The sequence below is a fragment of the Podarcis raffonei genome, chromosome 13, assembly GCF_027172205.1.
Source record: "Podarcis raffonei isolate rPodRaf1 chromosome 13, rPodRaf1.pri, whole genome shotgun sequence".
In the NCBI taxonomy this organism is placed as follows: domain Eukaryota; kingdom Metazoa; phylum Chordata; class Lepidosauria; order Squamata; family Lacertidae; genus Podarcis; species Podarcis raffonei.
In genome coordinates this window covers 31,344,935-31,364,595 of record NC_070614.1, presented here as the reverse complement: position 1 = coordinate 31,364,595, position 19,661 = coordinate 31,344,935, and the positions used below count along the sequence as shown (strand labels likewise).

General features: G+C 40.4%; 2 protein-coding genes across 2 annotated transcripts; both read right to left on the bottom strand.

Annotated features, from left to right (window-relative positions):
- Positions 1-258: 258 nt before the first annotated feature.
- Positions 259-1,236, bottom strand: LOC128398705 (olfactory receptor 14A16-like). The gene has a single exon (XM_053359957.1). It carries the CDS (start codon positions 1,234-1,236, stop codon positions 259-261), a length of 978 nt encoding a protein of 325 aa, XP_053215932.1.
- A 4,281-nt stretch (positions 1,237-5,517) lies between these two features.
- Positions 5,518-6,504, bottom strand: LOC128398704 (olfactory receptor 14A16-like). Its single transcript, XM_053359956.1, has one exon. It carries the CDS (start codon positions 6,502-6,504, stop codon positions 5,518-5,520), a length of 987 nt encoding a protein of 328 aa, XP_053215931.1.
- Between the last annotated feature and the right edge of the window lie 13,157 nt (positions 6,505-19,661).

Sequence of the window (19,661 nt, the reverse complement as noted above, 5' to 3'; positions counted from 1 at the left end):
TTATTGTCCATGTGTAAGGGGTGCTGACATGTGTTCAGCCACTTTAAGAATCATGCAAGTGAACAATGGGGTATAAACTTCAAAATACATACATAAATGTATTGTCAACATGCCATGAGAGCTGACAAACAAAAGTGTGATATAGCTGAGCTTAAGGAATGCAAGATGTTATGTGACACAGGGCAGATATTGTGTCTGCATATATTAATTTATCAGGAAGATTTAACTTGAAAGGATGCTATATTCCAGGAACTCCCTTTAATTACACCTTTTCAGAACAAGCCTGGAAAATATATCCAGAGGAGATTTCCTCAAACCCAACCATTTTGATAATGCATTTTTGATCTCCTTATTCCTCATGCTGTAGATTATTGGATTGAACATGGGTGGAACAAGACTATACATCACAGTTAATGCAAAGTCCCCATCAGATGGAGTCTTAGAGGGAGGCCTAAGGTAAGCAAAACATGCAGTGAAACAAAATACAGAGAAGACAACAAGGTGAGGTATGCAAGTGGAGAAGGCCTTTTTCCTTCCCTCAACAGAAGGGATTTTTAGAACTACAGTAAAGATGTGCACATAAGTGACAACAATGAAGACAAAACATCCAGACACAACTATTATACTCACCACTATAGCTCCAATTTCCATTAGGTAGAAGTTTGAGCAGGCAAGTGTAAGTAACTGTGGGATCTCACAAAAGAACTGATTGACAATGTTGGAGCAGAAAGGGGTTGCAAAAGTTCCACTCGTGTGCATGACTGCATTAAGAATTCCAGCAACCCACACACCAGCAACCATTTGTTTGCAGGCTGCCCTGTTCATCAACATTTCATATTGTAATGGATTGCAAATGGCAACATAGCGATCGTATGCCATGACTGTAAGAAGGGAAAAATCAGATGAAAAAAAGAAAACAAATAAAAGAACTTGAGCAACACATCCTCTGTAAGAAATGTGTCTGGTATTCATGAAAGAATTCACGATGGATTTGGGGATGGTGACTGAAACAGCCCCTAGGTCCTGGATGGCCAAGTTCATCAGAAAGAAGTACATGGGAGTGTGAAGGTGGTGGTCAAAAGCTACAGCAGAGATGATGAGAAGATTCCCAAATACAGTTGCCAGATACAATGCCAGGAACAGAGAGATGTGTAGAATCTGCAGTTCTCGTATTGCTGAGAACTCCAGAAGCAGAAATTCAGAGACAGAGGATTCATTACTTATTTTCTCCTTCATTAATAAAAATCTTCCTGTCACTGGAAGAAAACAGGAAGATATGTATTGGTTTAAGTCCTCTAGTGATAACAAATATTTACTAAAAAAATTTTTTCCTTCCAGTAGCACCTTAAAGACCAACTAAGTTAGTTCTTGGTATGAGCTTTCGTGTGCATGCACACTTCTTCAGATACACTTGAAACAGAAGTTGCCAGATCCCTCTATATAGTGAGAAGGGTGGGAGGGGTATTACTCATAAGGGTGGTGGGAATGGGTGATTGGCAGATAGCTGTGATGAGCCTGTTGACGACTCTTAATGACTGCAATAGGTCTTACAGGAAAAAACAAGGGGTGAGAAGGTGAAAAATGGCTTTGTCATGTATAATGAGATAAGAATCCAATGTCTTTGTTCAGACCAGGTCTCTCCATGGTTTTAAGTTTGGTAATGAGTTGCAATATTTACTACTTTGGAGGAGGGTATTTGGATGTTGAAGGTAAAAGAAAGAAGTGAACAAAAAAGGAGAAACAATTATTTTTTATTCAAATGAGAATTAAGCTTTCAATTCCATACAGATATCATTATTTTTTAAAAAAACTACTACTGTTTCAAAACTAGTAGATTGTGGCGTTCACAAGTTCTTGAAGTTGATTGAATGCTGCCACTGCTAGAGGGGGAACACAGGAGTCTTACTGCCATCATTTCCATACTTGCTTTGTATGTGGAAATATGCTGAGGGCAGATGCACCTAGAGAGAATCCCCATATTTACAAAACATATTTTGATATTTTAATTCATGGTCAAAACTGAAGTAACTCTTAAATATAGGGGGATAACTTGCTGCCTATATGATGCAAATTCAAAATCAAGTTTCTTCTATAAATTCCAATGTCCATAAGATTTGGGTCATGGACATGTTAAATGCTTGATTCCTGATATCCCCATTCACTCAGTGAGTCTTTTGCAAGAGTAATGGATAATAGTTCCACAAGACTCACACACTTGGCTCATACTCACCTGTATTCTGTATTCTAGGCCTAATGTTTAGTACTCCTTCTTAGTTAAGATCACACAGGTTTCAACTATTTTTATCTTTGTTATATGTTTTCAATCTTAATGCATGCTGCACACAAACCACATTGTTTTGCATGTAAAATGTATAGGCTCACAGCTGCTTTGCGCTTACCCAGATATTTTGGCTGCCACATTATGCTAAGCAAAAGACAAGGTTCTTCAGCTCCCTCCTCACTCACTTGGAGCGGTAATGAAGTTTTTTTCATGGTTAATATTCATGGCTGGTGAGGAGAGAGCCAAACCTCTAGTCTTGGCTTCGATGATAGGCTAAACCAAAACTTGGTGTAGCTTGAGCTGACCCTAAAAAGCATCATGGAGGAGCAAAGCTACTGTACTCTGCTCTCCATGAGGTTCAACATTTGTGCAGTCTTCCTAAGATAAAATTTGGTTTAGCATGTCATGGAAGCCAGATCACTGGGTATTCCTTGTGAGTCTCAATAAGTTCCAGGAGAGACCACAACAAACAGGTTTCCTGATTCTACACCATACACTATAAAAATATTGTCTGTGTTTACTCCTCTGAAAACTACCCAGGTATCACAAAAGTTATAAAAATATCTTACTCTTTTTCCTTAATAGAAAGTAGATTTCCAGATGCAATTTCTTCTTCACTTCATTTTCATCTGTATTTTAGAAAATCACCCTATCCTTTTGTTCTGTAATATTCAACATATGGGTATACTCTTGCAGAATGAAGCTTTTAACATGGAGTGGAAAATTATAACCTCTCTCTCTCTCTCTCTCTCTCTGTGTGTGTGTGTGTATGTGTGTGTGTGTATATATATATATATATATATATATATATATATATATATATATATATTCAAGAGCCCAACACAAATTAGCCATTGTGTCTCTCGAAAATTGGACTCAGGAGTTCCACTAAAATAAAAGCAGTGTTTCTAAAGACTTAGCCCCAGGAGTCTAACACAAATAATCAATGTATGTAAAAAACAAAACAAAACTTCCAGTTTCTAAACAGCACACTTTCTAATATTTAAAATAATAAGATTGCTACAGAAGTCTGTCTGGAACCTTCTGGTTTCAACTGGACTTTTTCAGACTCATTTCTTTCTTTCTTTTTAAATAATGTTTTTATTTATTTTCATGGTACTGAGAGTTGTATGACGTATGACTGGCTCAGTGTTTCCCGCTCCTTCTCCTTCTCCCCCCCCCCCACTGTGTTTTGGTCAATGCTCTAAATTTCACCCAGGTGTTTATCTTGTGAACTGCCATGAGAGCTTGTGATGAAGGTTGGTTTTTAAATCTAGTAAGTAGCAAAATAATAATAATAACTCTAAGGAAATACTATAGTATTCCACCAGGAAATAAAAATAGTTGGAAGGGTATCCTTGAAACTACCATTTGCAATGCAGACATGGGGTTTGTCATCTGCTTCTGCTAATATTGGTCTCCAAATATAAATTTGTGGATTTTTTTACATTCAAATACAAGGGCCAGCACCTCTAATCCTATTTGTGTGTGGTTGCTTATGGGGTTGGTGAGAGGGCTTGCAGCACATCCTACTTGTCTCCAGAGTTTCCATATCTATGTGAGATTTAATGTGTATCACTGTTGACTTTGGTTGCCCTGGGCATGTTGTTGTTTAAAAAATCCATTATAAAAGCAGTTCCTATGCCTACTCTGGAGGTAACTATGGACAATTCATAATCAGAATATTGTGTTCAAATCTTTAGCTATGTTAGCATGCCATGTGTACAGAACACGAAGTTCTTTTCATTTATTCATACAGATTCCATACATTTGAGTACTCCCAGCCTTGTGAGGTCCAAAGGAACTTTGCAAGGAACATGTGTCACTAGTCTTTTTGGCTATGTTATTTAGATGTTATATACATCGTTCTGGTTGGATAGTGTTTTCGAGGTTACCAGCATGAGTTTGACCAAACTGCGGGAGGTAGTGGAGGACAGAGGTGCCTGGCGTGCTCTGGTCCATGGGGTCACGAAGAGTCGGACACGACTAAACGACTAAACAACAACAACAATACATCGTTCACTTTGCCCATTCCTCCAAAAATATAATGGTACCTCTGTTCAACGTGAATGTCTTTTGTTTGGCAAATTGTGTGTCATCTTTCAATGAATCCCAGAGCATGGCTAGTTTTTTCTCCAAGCAATGGTTCTGTATTCCCATACACTATCACAAATAGGATGACCTCTATCTGTTCTTGGAAGCTGACCCCCAATTTCCTGTGTAGAATTACTTTCTCTGTGTGGATCTCAATTCTTACATTTTCCAAAAGTATGTGGTTTTGTTTTTTAAGATTTTGAGAAATTGTGTCAGTGGCCACTGTGTCAGATTCCCTCACTAAAAATGGGAGGTGGGAAACATGACCAATTTCCTGGGTTTCCAAAAGATACAACTCTCCCTAGTAACAACACTGGAGACATTTTAACTCTTTGTCGGTAAAAAACAGCCAGGTCTTCTTCTTATGGGAAGGATGCCCTGTGTCCACTTATCTGCCACCAAAGGTGCAAAGTAATGAGGAGGCACTTCTGGAACAAAGATAGAATTTTATAGATTTACATTCATTGAAGATTTCAACTTAATAGTCACTCTCTTAAGGTACAACACTTCATTTTAGAAATGTTACTTGAGTGGGACACAATAGTTTCAGGCAAAAAATATTTACACAGAACTTTTAAACCCCAGTCAAAACACTAGTTTAAAACGAGTCTCAGGATAGACTTTTTCCAACTAAAATGGATATTCATGTCACTGCCTAGCAAGAATCTCACAGCCCCTTCTAGGGTTTTTTCCTTAGCCTCAGGGAAGCAAATTGGGTAGCCCTCTAAAGCTAATCCGTAAATCCAATCAGAACAGGTCCTTCTCATCTGAAATTCCTAAACAAGGGCTCATCCACATTTTTCCTTTTCCCATGGCTAGAAACCAAGTGGGTTCCCCCCCTCCTTTCTGTAGGAAAACCCACTTTAGCTTTAAATAAAAAGAAATGACAATCCACAGAAAAGCTGATTGCCAGAAGAATGCACTGGGTCAGAAAGGGTACACATGCACTATATGACAGACATTCCCTCTCTAAATGTATGATTAACAGGCTATGTGAACAGAGAGGCAACATTGTTAATGGTACAGCTAAGCTGGAGGAACACAAGATGTCCTTGTGACACCTGGCAGATTTTGAGTCTGCATATCAAAAAGTTTTTGGAAGCTGTAACTGGTCATATCTCCACAGATTCCAATGCTTATATCTACAGAGAGAAGTGTAACCGTTTCAGTATAAGTCTGGAAAAGATATTAATAGAAGAGTGCTTCACACCCAAGAGCTTTGATACAGCATTTTTAATCTCCTTATTTCTCATGCTGTAAATTATTGGATTGAACATGGGTGGTACAATGGTATACATCACAGTTGTTGCAAAGTCCCCATTAGATGGAATTTTTGAGGGAGGCCTAAGGTAAGCAAAAGATCCTGTGAAACAAAATATGGAGAAGACAACCAGGTGAGGTATGCAAGTGGAGAAGGCCTTTTTCCTTCCCTCAACAGAAGGGACTTTCAGAACCACAGTAAAGATGTGTACATAAGTGACAACAATGAAGACAAAACATCCAGACATAAGTATTACACTCACTACTATAGCTCCAATTCCCATTAGGTATATGTTAGAGCAGGCAAGTGTAAGTAACTGTGGAATCTCACAGAAGAACTGATTGACAATGTTTGAGCAGAAAGGAGTCACAAACGTTGCACTAGTGTGCATGGCTGCATTGAGAAAGCCAGAGACCCACACACCAGCAACCATTTGTTTGCAGGCTGCCCTGTTCATCACCATTTCATATTGTAATGGATGGCAAATGGCAACATAGCGATCGTATGCCATGACTGTAAGAAGGGAAACATCAGATGATGAGAAAAAGGAAAATGAAAGAACTTGAGCAATACATCCAGCGTAAGATATGTGTCTGATATTCATGAGGGAATTGGCCATCGATTTAGGGATGGTGACAGAAACAGCCCCTAGGTCCTGTATGGCCAAGTTCATCAGAAAGAAGTACATGGGAGTGTGAAGATGGTGGTCAAAAGCTATGGCAGAGATGATGAGAAGATTCCCAAATACAATTACCATGTACAATACCAGGAACAGAGAGAAGTGTAGAATCTGCAGTTCCCGTACAGCTGAAAACTCCAGGAGTAGAAATTCAGAGACAGAGGATTCATTGGCTATCTTTGCATTCATTACTAAAATGATTGGTGCTTCTAGAAGAAAACAGGAAGATAAGCACAGGTTTAAGTCCTCTTCTAATAATCAATATTTATTATCCAATACTGCTTCAGATATGATTTTTGTGGGATATAGATTTTTTAAAATGTAGTGAACAAAATAGTGTAATAATAAATATTTATCTAAAGGCGATATTAGCTTTCAACTCCATATATGTTAAAATAAATTACTGCTAAGTAGTCTTTTTTCTTCTGGGAATTATAGGGGTAGAGCTACCCAAAGAGCATTGAAATTTATTCATGTATGCTACTACGACGGCAAGAAAGTTATTTGCCCAAAAGTTGAAAGAAAAAGAAGAATCAACAAAAGAAGAATGGATACAAAAACTTATGGACTATGCAGAAGTGGCAAAATGTACTGGAAAAATAAGAAATCAAGCTAACAAACATTTTATTAAAGAATGGACTGAGGTAGGCGGAGACCTCCAGGTATCCCACCTGGGGGGAGGCGAAGCCAAGCCTGTGGTAATGGTGCCACATCGGGTCCAGGGGGCTGCACATGACCACGCAAAGGGCGCCCCCATTTAATGTGGGGAGTGATCATTATTGAATATTTATGAACAAATTGTTGCACTAAGCTGCAGTTTCATAAGAGTATATAATTAAAGTAGATGAATGAAAGAATCTGTTAAGATAATTTAGAATATGCTGGAAATGAAAATAAAAATAAAAATTAAGGAACCACGGAATGTGTCGAGTTTTGAAATGATAAAATAATTGTAAAACTATTGAAATGTATATACCTGACAACCATATATATATAAAAAACAAACTACTGATGTTTCAAAACTAGTAGATGGTGCTGCTCACAAACTGGATCATCTTAAAGGATGGTCCTGGTTGCAGGCAGGCCCACAATACAGTTCCCTCACCCCTGGTATGGGGGAATGATGCCCTTTATGCCAGAGTGGCATCATGATCACCCCAGGCCTCTTTTGGCCAATTGCGATTGAGTGGGGTGGATGCTGCCACTTCTGTAGGTCTATGTCCATCTTTGGCATATTTTCTGTCTATGTGGAAGTCTGCAGAAACAATGTAGAGAGGGCAGATGCCTCTTGCTGTCATCTCCATATTTACAACACATATTTTGATAATTACTTAGATTTTGATGCTGAATTTCAGTAATACTTATATATAGGAGGATGATTAGGTGCCCATATAATCGAGACTAAAATTTGTGGGGTTTGTGTTAATTTCCAGTGCAATGCCCATCACAACTTGAGTCTACAATACCTTAACAGCTTGTTTCCTAACACCCCTCTTTGATCAGTGAGGTCTTTGACTGAATCACTGGTAGTGGTTCCACATGGCTCAGACACAAAGCACATACTCCCCAGGAGGCATGTATTCAGTATTCTGGGCTCAATGCTTTGGAACTCCTTCCTAGTTGAGATCACAGAGGTTTCAAGTGTTTTAATCTTTGTTTTATGTTTTTAACTTTAATGTGCACTGTGGACAGACCACAGTCTTATAAATGTACAAATATATAGACTCTTGGAGAGAAGCTTACAGCTGCTTTGCTGCTCCCCAGATCTTTTTGCTGCCACACTATGACAAGACAAGACAAGCAAAGTGCTAAAACTCTCTCCTAACTCACTAGGAGCTGCAGTGAAGGTTTGTTCTTGGTTGCAGCTCATGGTTGGTGAGGAGATAGGCTAACCACTAGTCCTGGTTTGGATGGTGTGCAAGTCAAAACCTGGAGTAGCTTAAGATGACAGTAAAAAGGAGCACAGAGGAGCAAAGCTCCTGTAATCTTCTTTCCAGGGCATTGCACACTTGTGAAGTCTCACTAAGTTAAGATTTGGTTTAGGTTGTCATGGAAACCAGGTCACTGGGTTTTCTATGTGCAGTCTATATAGGTTTGAGGAGAGAACACATAACAAGCAGGATTTCACATTCTACATAATACACAATAGTTGATTTAACCCTCCAAAAACTACACAAAAACTACACAGGTATCACTAAAGTTATAAAAATAGAAACATCTCACTCTTTTCCTTTAAATAAATTTCCAGATGAAATTTCTTTATCACTTTAAGATGGTCTGCATTCTTCTAGCCACCCATGGATCTTTTTTTTTCTTTCTTTTAATCTCTTCCTCCTTTTCTTCTGAGGCAGTGAAAATGTTTCTATACTCTTGCAGAATGAAGAGTTTACCATGGGGTGGAAATTTATTACTATTGTTACAGTTATGTTCCTAGGAGTTTGGTCTCAAGAGCCTCAATCAAATCAGCAATTGTGTTCCTTGTTGCTTGGACTCAGGAGCCCCACAAAAAGCAGCAGGAGTGTTTGTTAAGCCTTGGTCCCAGGAGTCCAACACAAATCCATCAAAGTATGTAAACTTCCACCTTAAACATTGCTCATGAAAATATTTAAGCTAGAATAAACCACAGACACTTAGATTTATTTATTTTCCTGTTTCTAAAAAAAAACCCACCATATTATTTAATACTAATAATAGTGATGATGTCAATGCCATATAAGTCTTTCTGGAACCTTCTTGTTTCAGCTGGAGCTTCTCAGACTCATTTCTGATAGTTGCGTGAGGTATAACTAGCTCAGTGTTCCCCATGTACAGTAATTTCCCCTTACCCACTGTGTTCTCCCATTTAGGGTATCTGGAGGAGATGCTGTTTATTGCATTTTAATATATGTTCATCTGAGGCCTGTATTTTATACTGTCTGAGAGCTAGTTCTTCATTAACAACATCCCTATGTGTCCCTGAGATATCATCATGCATTCAACCCTTACCCTTGGTTGCAGAGGAGTCTGTGCTCATAACCCTGTTCCATAATATCATTTTTGTCTCAGTATCTTATGTGTCTGGGACTGGACACCTTATGTTAAATCAGAGTTAAGGTTTTAACACGCATGGTAGCCTGGTCCTGAGTTTTCTATGAAACAAGAGTTCATCAAGGGAGCTTCCCTGCTCTAAGGATGTGGCCCTGTAATTGTGTGTCAATGTCCCTAAGACACCCCCAAGAGAAATAAAGACACAAGGACACAGCATTTTAGGTTAATGTTAGTTTAGGCCACAACTTTATTGGTTACAGAATGTGAGCGGTATTGTCTTAGGCGTTGGCAACAACAGACTACACTCCTGCCTGCCTTGCAGGAAGTCTGTAAGGGTAAACCACCAGCAGGGGGAGCCCTGCTGATGTGGATCAACTTGAGCATCCCCTGGATTCCTGAAGGGATCTTGGGATGGCCCTAGCCCCTCCACAGGCTTTGGACGAGATCCATATCCCCAGATTCCTTTAACGGAATACCCTTAAGCATGGAGGGGCAGGTGATGGCTGCACCTTCCCTCCCCCACACAACACTATTCCAATGCCTAAGCACCATGCGAGCCCAAATCTCACCACCAATACCTTCACACCTGCAACCAGCCTCTTATGCCTTTGATAATATCGGCCAACCAAACATTAATTTTGTGATGCCAAATAAGGATCTGTTTTGAGTCCAAGGTCTGTCCATCCGTCTCCCCCCCCCCCCCAATACTTTATAATCTTCACTTCACTTTCTGCCTCTCCACTAGAGTGGGACTTTTTGAGACTAGAAGTAACATGAAAAAATTTATTAAGTACCTATTTGTTATTCCATTACACTTCCATTTGTTTCTAAGGGAATGGTGAATACCTCTGGACCCTGTTCTGTTCTTATTTCAGTAGTGATGTAAAAATCTGCATTGTCTGGTGAGGAGGTGTCTCTCTTTTGTATTTTGTTCCTGAACTTCCTTTAGATGGCAAAATATTTTTGCAAAGAGGTTGTATTCCCCCCCCCCCCATGCGTACTGACACTTCCCTATCACAGGGCAGTGTTTGTGTTTCTGACTGCCTCCAAGATGCATGTATTTTTGCTGAGATGTTAATTCAGATATGTGTGCATGTGACATTCCAGTAAATCTGTGAATTCCTCATCCCCCCAAAATAATTTCATCTAAGTGCTATCACTTCCTTGAATACGTGAATACTTGGTTAAAATCGCTGCGATGTGTCATAGCCGAAAGGAAATATGACCTGTTATTATCCATGTGTTAGAGGATTAAGGGGTGCTGAGATGTGTTCAGCCACTTTAAGAATCATGCAAGTGAACAATGGGGTATAAACTTCAACATACATACATACATACATAAATGTATTGTGAACATGCCATGAGATCTGACAAGCAAAAGTGTGATAGAGCTGAGCTGAAGGAATGCAAGATGACAATTTGAAACAAGGCAGATGTTGAATTTGCATGACTGCATTAAGAATTCCAGCAACCCACACACCAGCAACCATCTTTTTGCAGACTGCCCTGTTCATCACCATTTCATACTGTAATGGATTGCAAATGGCAACATAGCGATCATATGCCATGACCGTAAGAAGGGCAATATCACATGATACAAAGAAAAAGAATGAAAGCACTTGAGAAATGCATCCAGCATAAGAAATGTGTCTGATATTCATGAGAGAATTGGCCATGGATTTGGGGATGGTGACAGAAACAGCCCCTATGTCCTGTATGGCCAAGTTCATCAGAAAGAAGTACATGGGAGTGTGAAGGTGGTGGTCAAAAGCTATGGCAGAGATGATGAGGAGATTCCCAAATACAATTGCCATGTACAATACCAGGAACAGAGAGAAGTGTAGAATCTGCAGTTCCCGTACAGCTGAAAACTCCAGGAGTAGAAATTCAGAGACAGAGGATTCATTGGCTATCTTTGCATTCATTACTAAAGTGACTGGTTCTTCTAGAAGAAAACAGGAAGATAAGCACAGGTTTAAGTCCTCTTCTGATAACTTATATTTGGTAACCAATACTGCTTTGGATGTGGTTTTTGTGGGAAATAGATTTAAAAGAAAGAAGAGAAGAAAATAGTGTAATAATAAATCTTCATCTGAAGGAGAACTTAGCTTTCAGCTCCATATTGATACTGCAACATCGTCCTAAGATAAACTACTGCTAAGTAGTGCTTTTTCTTCTGGGAATTATAGGGGCAGAACTACCCAAACAGTATAGAAATTTATTCATGCATGTGACTACAGCAGCAAGAAATTTGGCTTAGCTTGTCATGGAAACCAGGTCACTGGTTTTTCTATGTGCAGTCTATGTCAGGTTTCCGGAAAAACCTAAAACAAGCACTATTTCCCATTCTACACAATAGACTATAGTAGCATTGTCTGCATTTTGTTCTCTGAAAGCTATCCAGGTATAACTAATGTTATAAAATTAAACATCTTACTATTTTTCTTTATAAAAAATAGATTTCCAGATGCAATTTCTTCATCACTTTAAGATGTTCTGTATTCTTCTAGCCACTCGTGGATCTTTTTTTCTTTTTTAAAAATTTCTCCATCCTTTTCTTCTGAGACAGTGAAAATGTTTGTATATACTTGCAGAATGATTATTTTACCATGGGGTGAAAAATTAGTACCATTATTATATTTATGTTCTTGGGAGTTTGGTCCCAAGTACAGTATGAGCCCCAAACAAAATAGCAATTGTTTTCCTGGATGCTTGGACTCAAGAGTCCCACACGAAACAACCATGGGTTTTTTTTAAGACTTTGCCCCATGGGTCTAAGACAAATACTGAAGATATGCAACTAAACCACCCTGTTTCAAAACAACTTACTATATAATATTTAAAATACTTGTGTGAGATATGACCAGCTCAGCATCCCCCCCCACTGTGTTCTTCCTACTTCTGCTATTCTTTCCTCCCTTTTATGATATCTGAACTAGATACTTTCTGTGGCATTTGAATACTTGACAATTCGAGGTCTGTATTTGATATGACCTGGGAGTTACTTTCTGTTAAGAGCCCTAATAATAATAATAATTTAAAAAAATTATTTATATCCCGCCCTCCCCAGCCAAAGCCAGGCTCAGGGCGGCTAACAACAATAAAATAGTACAACATTCTAAAATCATTTCATTATAAAATTAATTCAAATCAAATTGATGGCAACCATTAGGCTAAAGTTCTGTGAAGATTGCCAAAGGAGGGAGTCAGGCTGTGCCCTGACCAAAGGCCTGGTGGAACAGCTCTGTCTTGCAGGCCCTGCAGAAAGATGTCAAGTCCTGCAGGGCCCCAGTCTCTTGTGACAGAGCATTGCACCAGATTGGAGCCACAGCCGAAAAAGCCCTGGCTCTACATGTCTCTATGATACCATCATACCTTTTGACCGTCACCTTTGGTTGTAGTGGGATGTATGTTCATAACCCTGTGCCATCATACATTTTTGTCTCTGTCTCTTTTGTATCTGAGACTGAACACCTTGTGTTAAGTCAGAGTTAATGTGTTCTGCATGTTGCAGTCTGGGCCTGAGTTTTCTATTAAACTAGAGCTTAGCAGGGGATCTTCGTTTATCTAGTTATGTGGCCCAGTCATTTTGTAATGCGAAATAAAGGTCTGTTTTCAGTCTAAGGGTTTTTCCGTAAATGCTTTGTAATTTTTACTTTGCTTTCTGCCACCCCGCTAGTTCAGTAGCATGCAGTGAAATTTCTAATGGAGGAACAGTTGGGGCTAGAGGCACTAGCTTGCAAGGGGCATATATAACCATCTGAAGAGTATTATTTTGCCCTATCTCAGTTCAGTGCATGCACTGAAATTTTTAAACTATCAGTTCACACATACCACCTCACAGTCGGTCTCACTGCTTATCTGACTATGCTAAAAGCTCTGGGCAATGCAAGAGCCACCACTAAATTTCAACCAGGTGTAAACTCTAAGGAAATACCATAGATTTCACCTGGAGAGAAAAAATACTTGGAGTGTTCTTGAGGCCCTTGCTTGCAATGGTGACTAAGGGTTTGTGGTTTGTCCTGCTTATATTGGTCTCCCATACAGAAAGGTGTGAATTGTTTTACATTCAGCACCTCTTTTTCTATTTGTGACCTGAACATATTCAAAAACTTGCTGTAGTCATTCATCAGGTTCTATGATAATACTACCACAAGCAAGGATTTCATATATATCTTACTGCTATCAATTCCTTTAAAAATGTGATACACTGTCTTGTTGGTGTAGTATGAACAATAGGTTAAATTACAGAGTGCTTGGGCTCATGTCTTAAGGTGCACATCCACCATGTCTGAATGTTCTGAGATTCAGGATTTATGTCTACACATAGACAAAGGTATAATAATCTCCAGGGCTTTGCTTTCATTATGGTTTTGTTGTGCACTTTCTGTTGCTGTCCTGCTTGCGTGTCAGGGCCTGAATCTGTGAGAGAAAGGGGAAGAGGTTGTAGGTTTTACAAAGCAGTATTAGCTAGCATGGTGATAGTGTTAGCAGATCTCTATACATATATATCTTTGCTTCAAGGTCCAAAAGAACTGTACACATAGTAGTGTTTAAGTTCCTCTTGTGTCTGGAGACAATAAACACTTTGGTACTTTGAACTGTGTGGGAAAGAAGATTTTCCATTAACTGCGGACTCTGGAAGAAGCTGTTCTGATGGGAGCAGGAAATTTGTGAAGACTCTGCTGATACATGCCACTAGATGAGGAGTAGTTAACTACCAACTGACTGCCACAAGGCACCAGAAAGTCTTGTGGTGCACCTTGGAGGCAGATTTAATATGAAATATGTGCATAAGCACAAGCTCTTTATGTGTATTGGTATTTTCCATTTAAATACAATGTTCACCTTGCCTATTCCTTAAAAGAAATAAGGATACCTCTGTTCAATATGAAGTCTTTTGTGTGGCTTATTGTGTGCCATCTTTCAATAAGTCCCAGAGCATGAAAAGTTTTTAGTCCTAGCAAAAGTTCTGTATTCACATAATATTGTAAATGGGATGCTCTCCATCTGATCTTGGAAGCTGACCCTCAATTCTCTGTTGGCATACAACCAAGGAAGCGGGGGCAATTGGCAGGCCCCCAGCTGGCTCCATCCCACCAGCTGGTGTACCGGACAAACTCCAGTTCTTGGTGCCACATGATTCAGCGACCGAAACTTCAAAAGTTAGGGCATGTTCTAATCAGCAGAGATAACACTACGCAACAGACGTATGTGTGCGCATATTTACAAGCAGTTTATTCAGCATACATCAGGACAAAAGAAAAACATGTCTGATCCCCTTCATGTCCAAAGCAAGCAGCATAAGCAATAGCTATACACAAAACGAAAGTTCCCAGCAAGCTGTGCTGGAGTGTAAACACTCATGTGACATACAACAATTCCACACGTCTGTTCTTAAGGTGGAACGCAATTATGCCAACATTCTCTGTGTGGAATTACTTCCCCAGTGTAAAACTACGGTCTAATATTTTGTTTCTAAAAGGACTAGGTTTTTGTTTTGTTGTTTAAGATTCTGATACTTTGTGTCAGTGATCACTGTGTCAGACTCTCTAAACTGAAAATGGGAACTGGAAAGCATGAGCAATTTTCTGTTTAAAAGATACAGCTCTCCTTATTAACAACACTGGAGACTTCAGTTTCCTTACACTTACATGTGGGTTCCAGCTTTATGGTTACTCTTCAAAGGTACAACACTTCATTTTATACATGCGTATTCATGTAAGGCACAGCATGTCGTTTCAGGCAGACACTCTTTACACTGAACTTTAAAACCCCAGTCAGCACTTTCCTTCAAACTTCTTCTCAGGATAGACTATTTCCACTTACAATGGGCATTTGTTTCACTGCCCTAGCAACTATCTTACAACCCCTTCTAAGATTTTTAATTCCCCTTCAAGGAATCAAATTGGTTATCCATGTTTAGCTACAGTAGTTCCTAATACGAATCAGAATAGGTCCTTCTCTCTCCAGGTTGCTGTCTAAATGACAAACAGTGCCTATCTAACTGGCATACAATCCCAATTTGTTTGACAGCAAAGTTCTGTATTTTTTTACTCACCAGTTCTTTCATATTGGTTGATGTTCTAACAAACTCTGACTGCTGCTGACTCAAGATCTGTCCATTGCAGTCACATTTATCCTTTTTTTTGGGAAATAATATTTATTACTTTTAACAGGAAAAAAGACAAAAAAGAAAAGCAAAAAAAGAGAGAAAGAAACAATACATAATAATAATAATAATAATAATAATAATAATAATAATAAAAAAAATTTTTATTTATATCCCACCCTCCCCAGCCGAAGCCGGGCTCAGGGCGGCTAACAACAATAAAACAGTACAAAAGTACAGCATAAACAACACCCTAAAATCATTCATTATAAAATTAATTAATTCAAGCCACTGGCAACCATTGAGCCCGAGCTCCGCGAAGATTGCCGAGGGAGGGAGTCAGGCTGTGCCCTGGCCAAAGGCCTGGTGGAACAGCTCTGTCTTGCAGGCCCTGCGGAAAGATGTCAAGTCCCGCAGGGCCCTAGTCTCTTGTGACAGAGTGTTCCACCAGATCGGAGCCACAGCCGAAAAAGCCCTGGCTCTAGTTGAGGCCAGCCTAACTTCTCTGTGGCCTGGGACCTTCAAGATGTTTTTATTTGAAGACCGTAAGTTTCTCTGTGGGGCATACCAGGAGAGGCGGTCCCGTAGGTACGAGGGTCCTAGGCCGTATAGGGCTTTAAAGGTTAAAACCAGCACCTTAAACCTGATCCTGTACTCCACCGGGAGCCAGTGCAGCTTGTATAGCACCAGGTGAATGTGATCTCGCAGCGAAGACCTCGTAAGGAGTCTCGCTGCAGCATTCTGCACCCGCTGGAGTTTCTGGGTCAGTCTCAAGGGCAGCCCCACGTAGAGCGAGTTACAATAATCCAGTCTGGAGGTGACCGTCGCGTGGATCACAGTGGCTAGGTCAGGGCGAGAGAGGTAAGGAGCCAACTGCTTAGCTTGGGGGAGATGGAAAAATGCCGCCTTTGTTATAGCTGCAATCTGCGCCTCCATGGAAAGGGAGGTGTCAAAGATTACACCCAAACTCTTAACGGATGGTGCTGGCACTAATTGCGCCCCCGCAAGAGATGGGAGTTGCCCCCCCAATCCCGTATCGCCCCGTCCTAGCCACAGGACCTCTGTCTTCGAAGGATTTAGCTTCAACCGGCTCCCACGTAACCATCCAGCCACAGCTTCCAAACATCTGGTCAGTGTGTCTGGGGCCGAGTCAGGATGGCCATCCATCAACAGATAGAGTTGGGTGTCATCGGCATACTGATGGCAACCCAGCCCAAAACTCCGAACAAGCTGGGCGAGGGGGGCGCATAAAGATGTTGAAAAGCATCGGGGAGAGTATCGCACCCTGAGGTACTCCACACACCAAGGAGTGGCGCGATGACAATTCCCCCCCAAGCGCCTCCCTCTGTCCCCGACCAGAGAGAAACGAGCGCAGCCATTGAAGGACTGTGCCCTGGATCCCCACGTCGGCAAGGCGGTGGTCCAGAAGTTCATGATCGACCATGTCGAAAGCTGCTGACAGATCTAGAAGAATCAGCAGCCCCGACCCGCCTCGATCCAGCTGTCTACGAAGATCATCTGTTAGGGCAACCAGAGCCGTCTAGGTCCCATGACAATACATAAGAACAATACAATAAGAACAATACAATACATAAACAATACAATATATAAACAATACAAAGCACAAACCATCAAGCTGAAACATTTCTTTCATTCCCTTGTTTCTTCGACCTCCTCTCACCTCCCTTTTTGTATTCCACTTCTACTAGTTATTTCAGCAAATCCTTTCCATCTTTCTCTATTCTCTGTCAAATTGTAAATAACATATTTTATTTTATTTTTTAACCTTATGTTAACATTAAAGCTAAAATACTTATATATGCTTAGCTCTGTATAACATTTCTGCTAAATCCATAAAATATCAATCCACCATTTTTCTATCACTCATTAATTTTGCAATAAACAAACTTTAGATTTTCTAATCTTCTTCCATCAACTCCTCTCCCTGGTTTCGGATTCTGCCAGTCCTTTCCGTCAATTCCATATAGTCCATCCATCTGGAGTTCTTATGTCCGAGGCTCTTAAATCATTTCCAGGCCCCTTCTGCAGATCTTCTTCATATTCTTTAATGCTAAAGAGCAAATCTCGTGGGAACTCCATCCTAGCATTACTTTTATTCCTTCTGGACATTTCAGCCGAATTCCCATAATTGAAGCTAGGGTCTATACAGTATTTCAGGATGTACTTCGACATTCCTCCAAATCCAAAGGCCCCCAAACCTCCGATCTCCTCCAAATCCAAATCCATGTCCCAAAAGTCAATTAATCCCTGGGTAGAGGGATCTTTCCAACTTTCCTTCTTCAGTCCAAGCTGGGATCCAGTCTTCAAAATCTGGTTTTTTCTAACTTCAATCATAAAAGGCCTCAATTTATAGTCCTCCACTTGCTTATGTGAAACTGAAGATCCCACTTGTGCTATTTTAGGCTCGAGAACAACAACTTTCTCCTTTTCCTCCACCATTTGTTCTGCCAAAGTAGGATCCTGTGCCAGGTTGGTGCTCGCTTTTTGTCTCAAATTATTCACTTCAACCCTCATGTCATCCATCTTTTTATGTAGCTCTTCCAGCAAATAGTTTGTCTTCCATAATGCAGTCACAACAGCTTCTCCTATCAACATTTTGAAAAGTCCAAGGTCAATCTCTGGTTCTCAGAATCTTTATCTTGCAGCTGGAGACCTCCCCAGTTACTCTCCTGTAACAGTTTCGAAAACTCCCTCTAGAGGGAAACAGTCTCCACTTGTATCAGTTCTTTCAAGCACAGCTCAAACAATAAACTTAGTTTCGATTTTCAGTTACTTTTTCCTCCATTTTAAATGCAGAAGAGGACAATGGAAACAGTATCTTGCTCTTATATTAACTAACTGTCAAATCCGTTCTGTCAGCAAGCATTCCCCGAACGTCACCTGGCAGCCCGTTCCCAGGTTCAGAGCTGTGGTAGTTTAATTTCCCCCTCTCTCCTGCAGGCTTACTAGGTTCGAAACCTGCTTCCAAGTGGGGTTTTGTGTTCTTAACCAATGGGGATTTAATCCTTTGTCAAAAGCTTTCAAAGACTTTAGCTTGTAACGTCTTTGCTTCAGTCTATTTACAAAAAGCGGAAGGCGGACTTTCTGTTTTTGACCTTCCCGCTTCGATACCAAATTAAGATATTTAAAGATCCAATTTTCTGTTCTACTCACGGGTAGTTGTTTAATATCCAATTGTCCACAGGTAAAAGTCAGCGCTTTCCAGCAACAGCAATGTGGCTTCACTCCATGAAAAAAGCAGTTGATTCAAAGCACCGCGCCACTCACCCCACGTCTCTCCGGATCCCCAAAACAGGGTTTCCCCACGAGTAGGGGAGGCGCAAAAGGTGCCAGCCGAATCCCAGGTTCACAAGCTTCTCCCGCTTGTGATTTCTGTGGGTCTCCGCCTTCGCCGTGGTGGTCAGACCCTATTTTCCACGGAGCAAGTTCCTCCCGATGAGAGGAGCTCCGCCATTCTCCGGAGGCGCCAACCCGGAAGTCTCTGCAGTCACATTTATCTATGCTGCTATTCCATCACACTTCCATTTGTTTCTAATGGAATGGTGGATTCCTCTGGTCCCTGTTCTTGTTTCAGGAGTGATGTAAAAATCTACACTGGCGGGTGAGGAGGTGTGTCTCTTTTGTGTTTTCTCCTGAGCTTCCTTTAGATGGCAATATATTTTTGCAAAGAGGTTGTATTGTTTCCCATGCATTCTGACACTTCCCTATCAAGGGCAGTGTTTGTGTTTCTGACTGCCTCCAAGATGCATGTACCTTTTGCTGAGATGTTAATTCAGATATGTTTGCATGTGACATTCCAGTAAATCTGTGAATACCTCCTCGCCCCCAAAATATTTTCATCTAAGTGCTATCACTTCCTTGATAACGTGAATACTTGGTTAAAATTGCTGCGTTGTGTCAGAGCCGAAAGGAAATATGACCTGTTATTATCCATGTTTTAGAGGATAAAGGGGTGCTGAGATGTGTTGAGCCACTTTAAGAATCATGCAAGTGAACAATGGGGTATAAACTTCAACATACATACATAAATGTATTGTGAACATGCCATGAGATCTGACAAGCAAAAGTGTGATAGAGCTGAGCTGAAGCAAGATGACCATTTGAAACAAGGCAGATGTTGAGTTTGCATATCTGAATCTATTAGGAAAATTTAACTTGAAAAGATACTGTGTTCCAGGAGCGCCCT

Bases quoted from the DNA above. Each gene is read 5' to 3' on its own strand.
- LOC128398705 (XM_053359957.1), bottom strand. From the start codon at position 1,236: ATGAAGGAGAAAATAAGTAATGAATCCTCTGTCTCTGAATTTCTGCTT.
- LOC128398704 (XM_053359956.1), bottom strand. From the start codon at position 6,504: ATGAATGCAAAGATAGCCAATGAATCCTCTGTCTCTGAATTTCTACTC.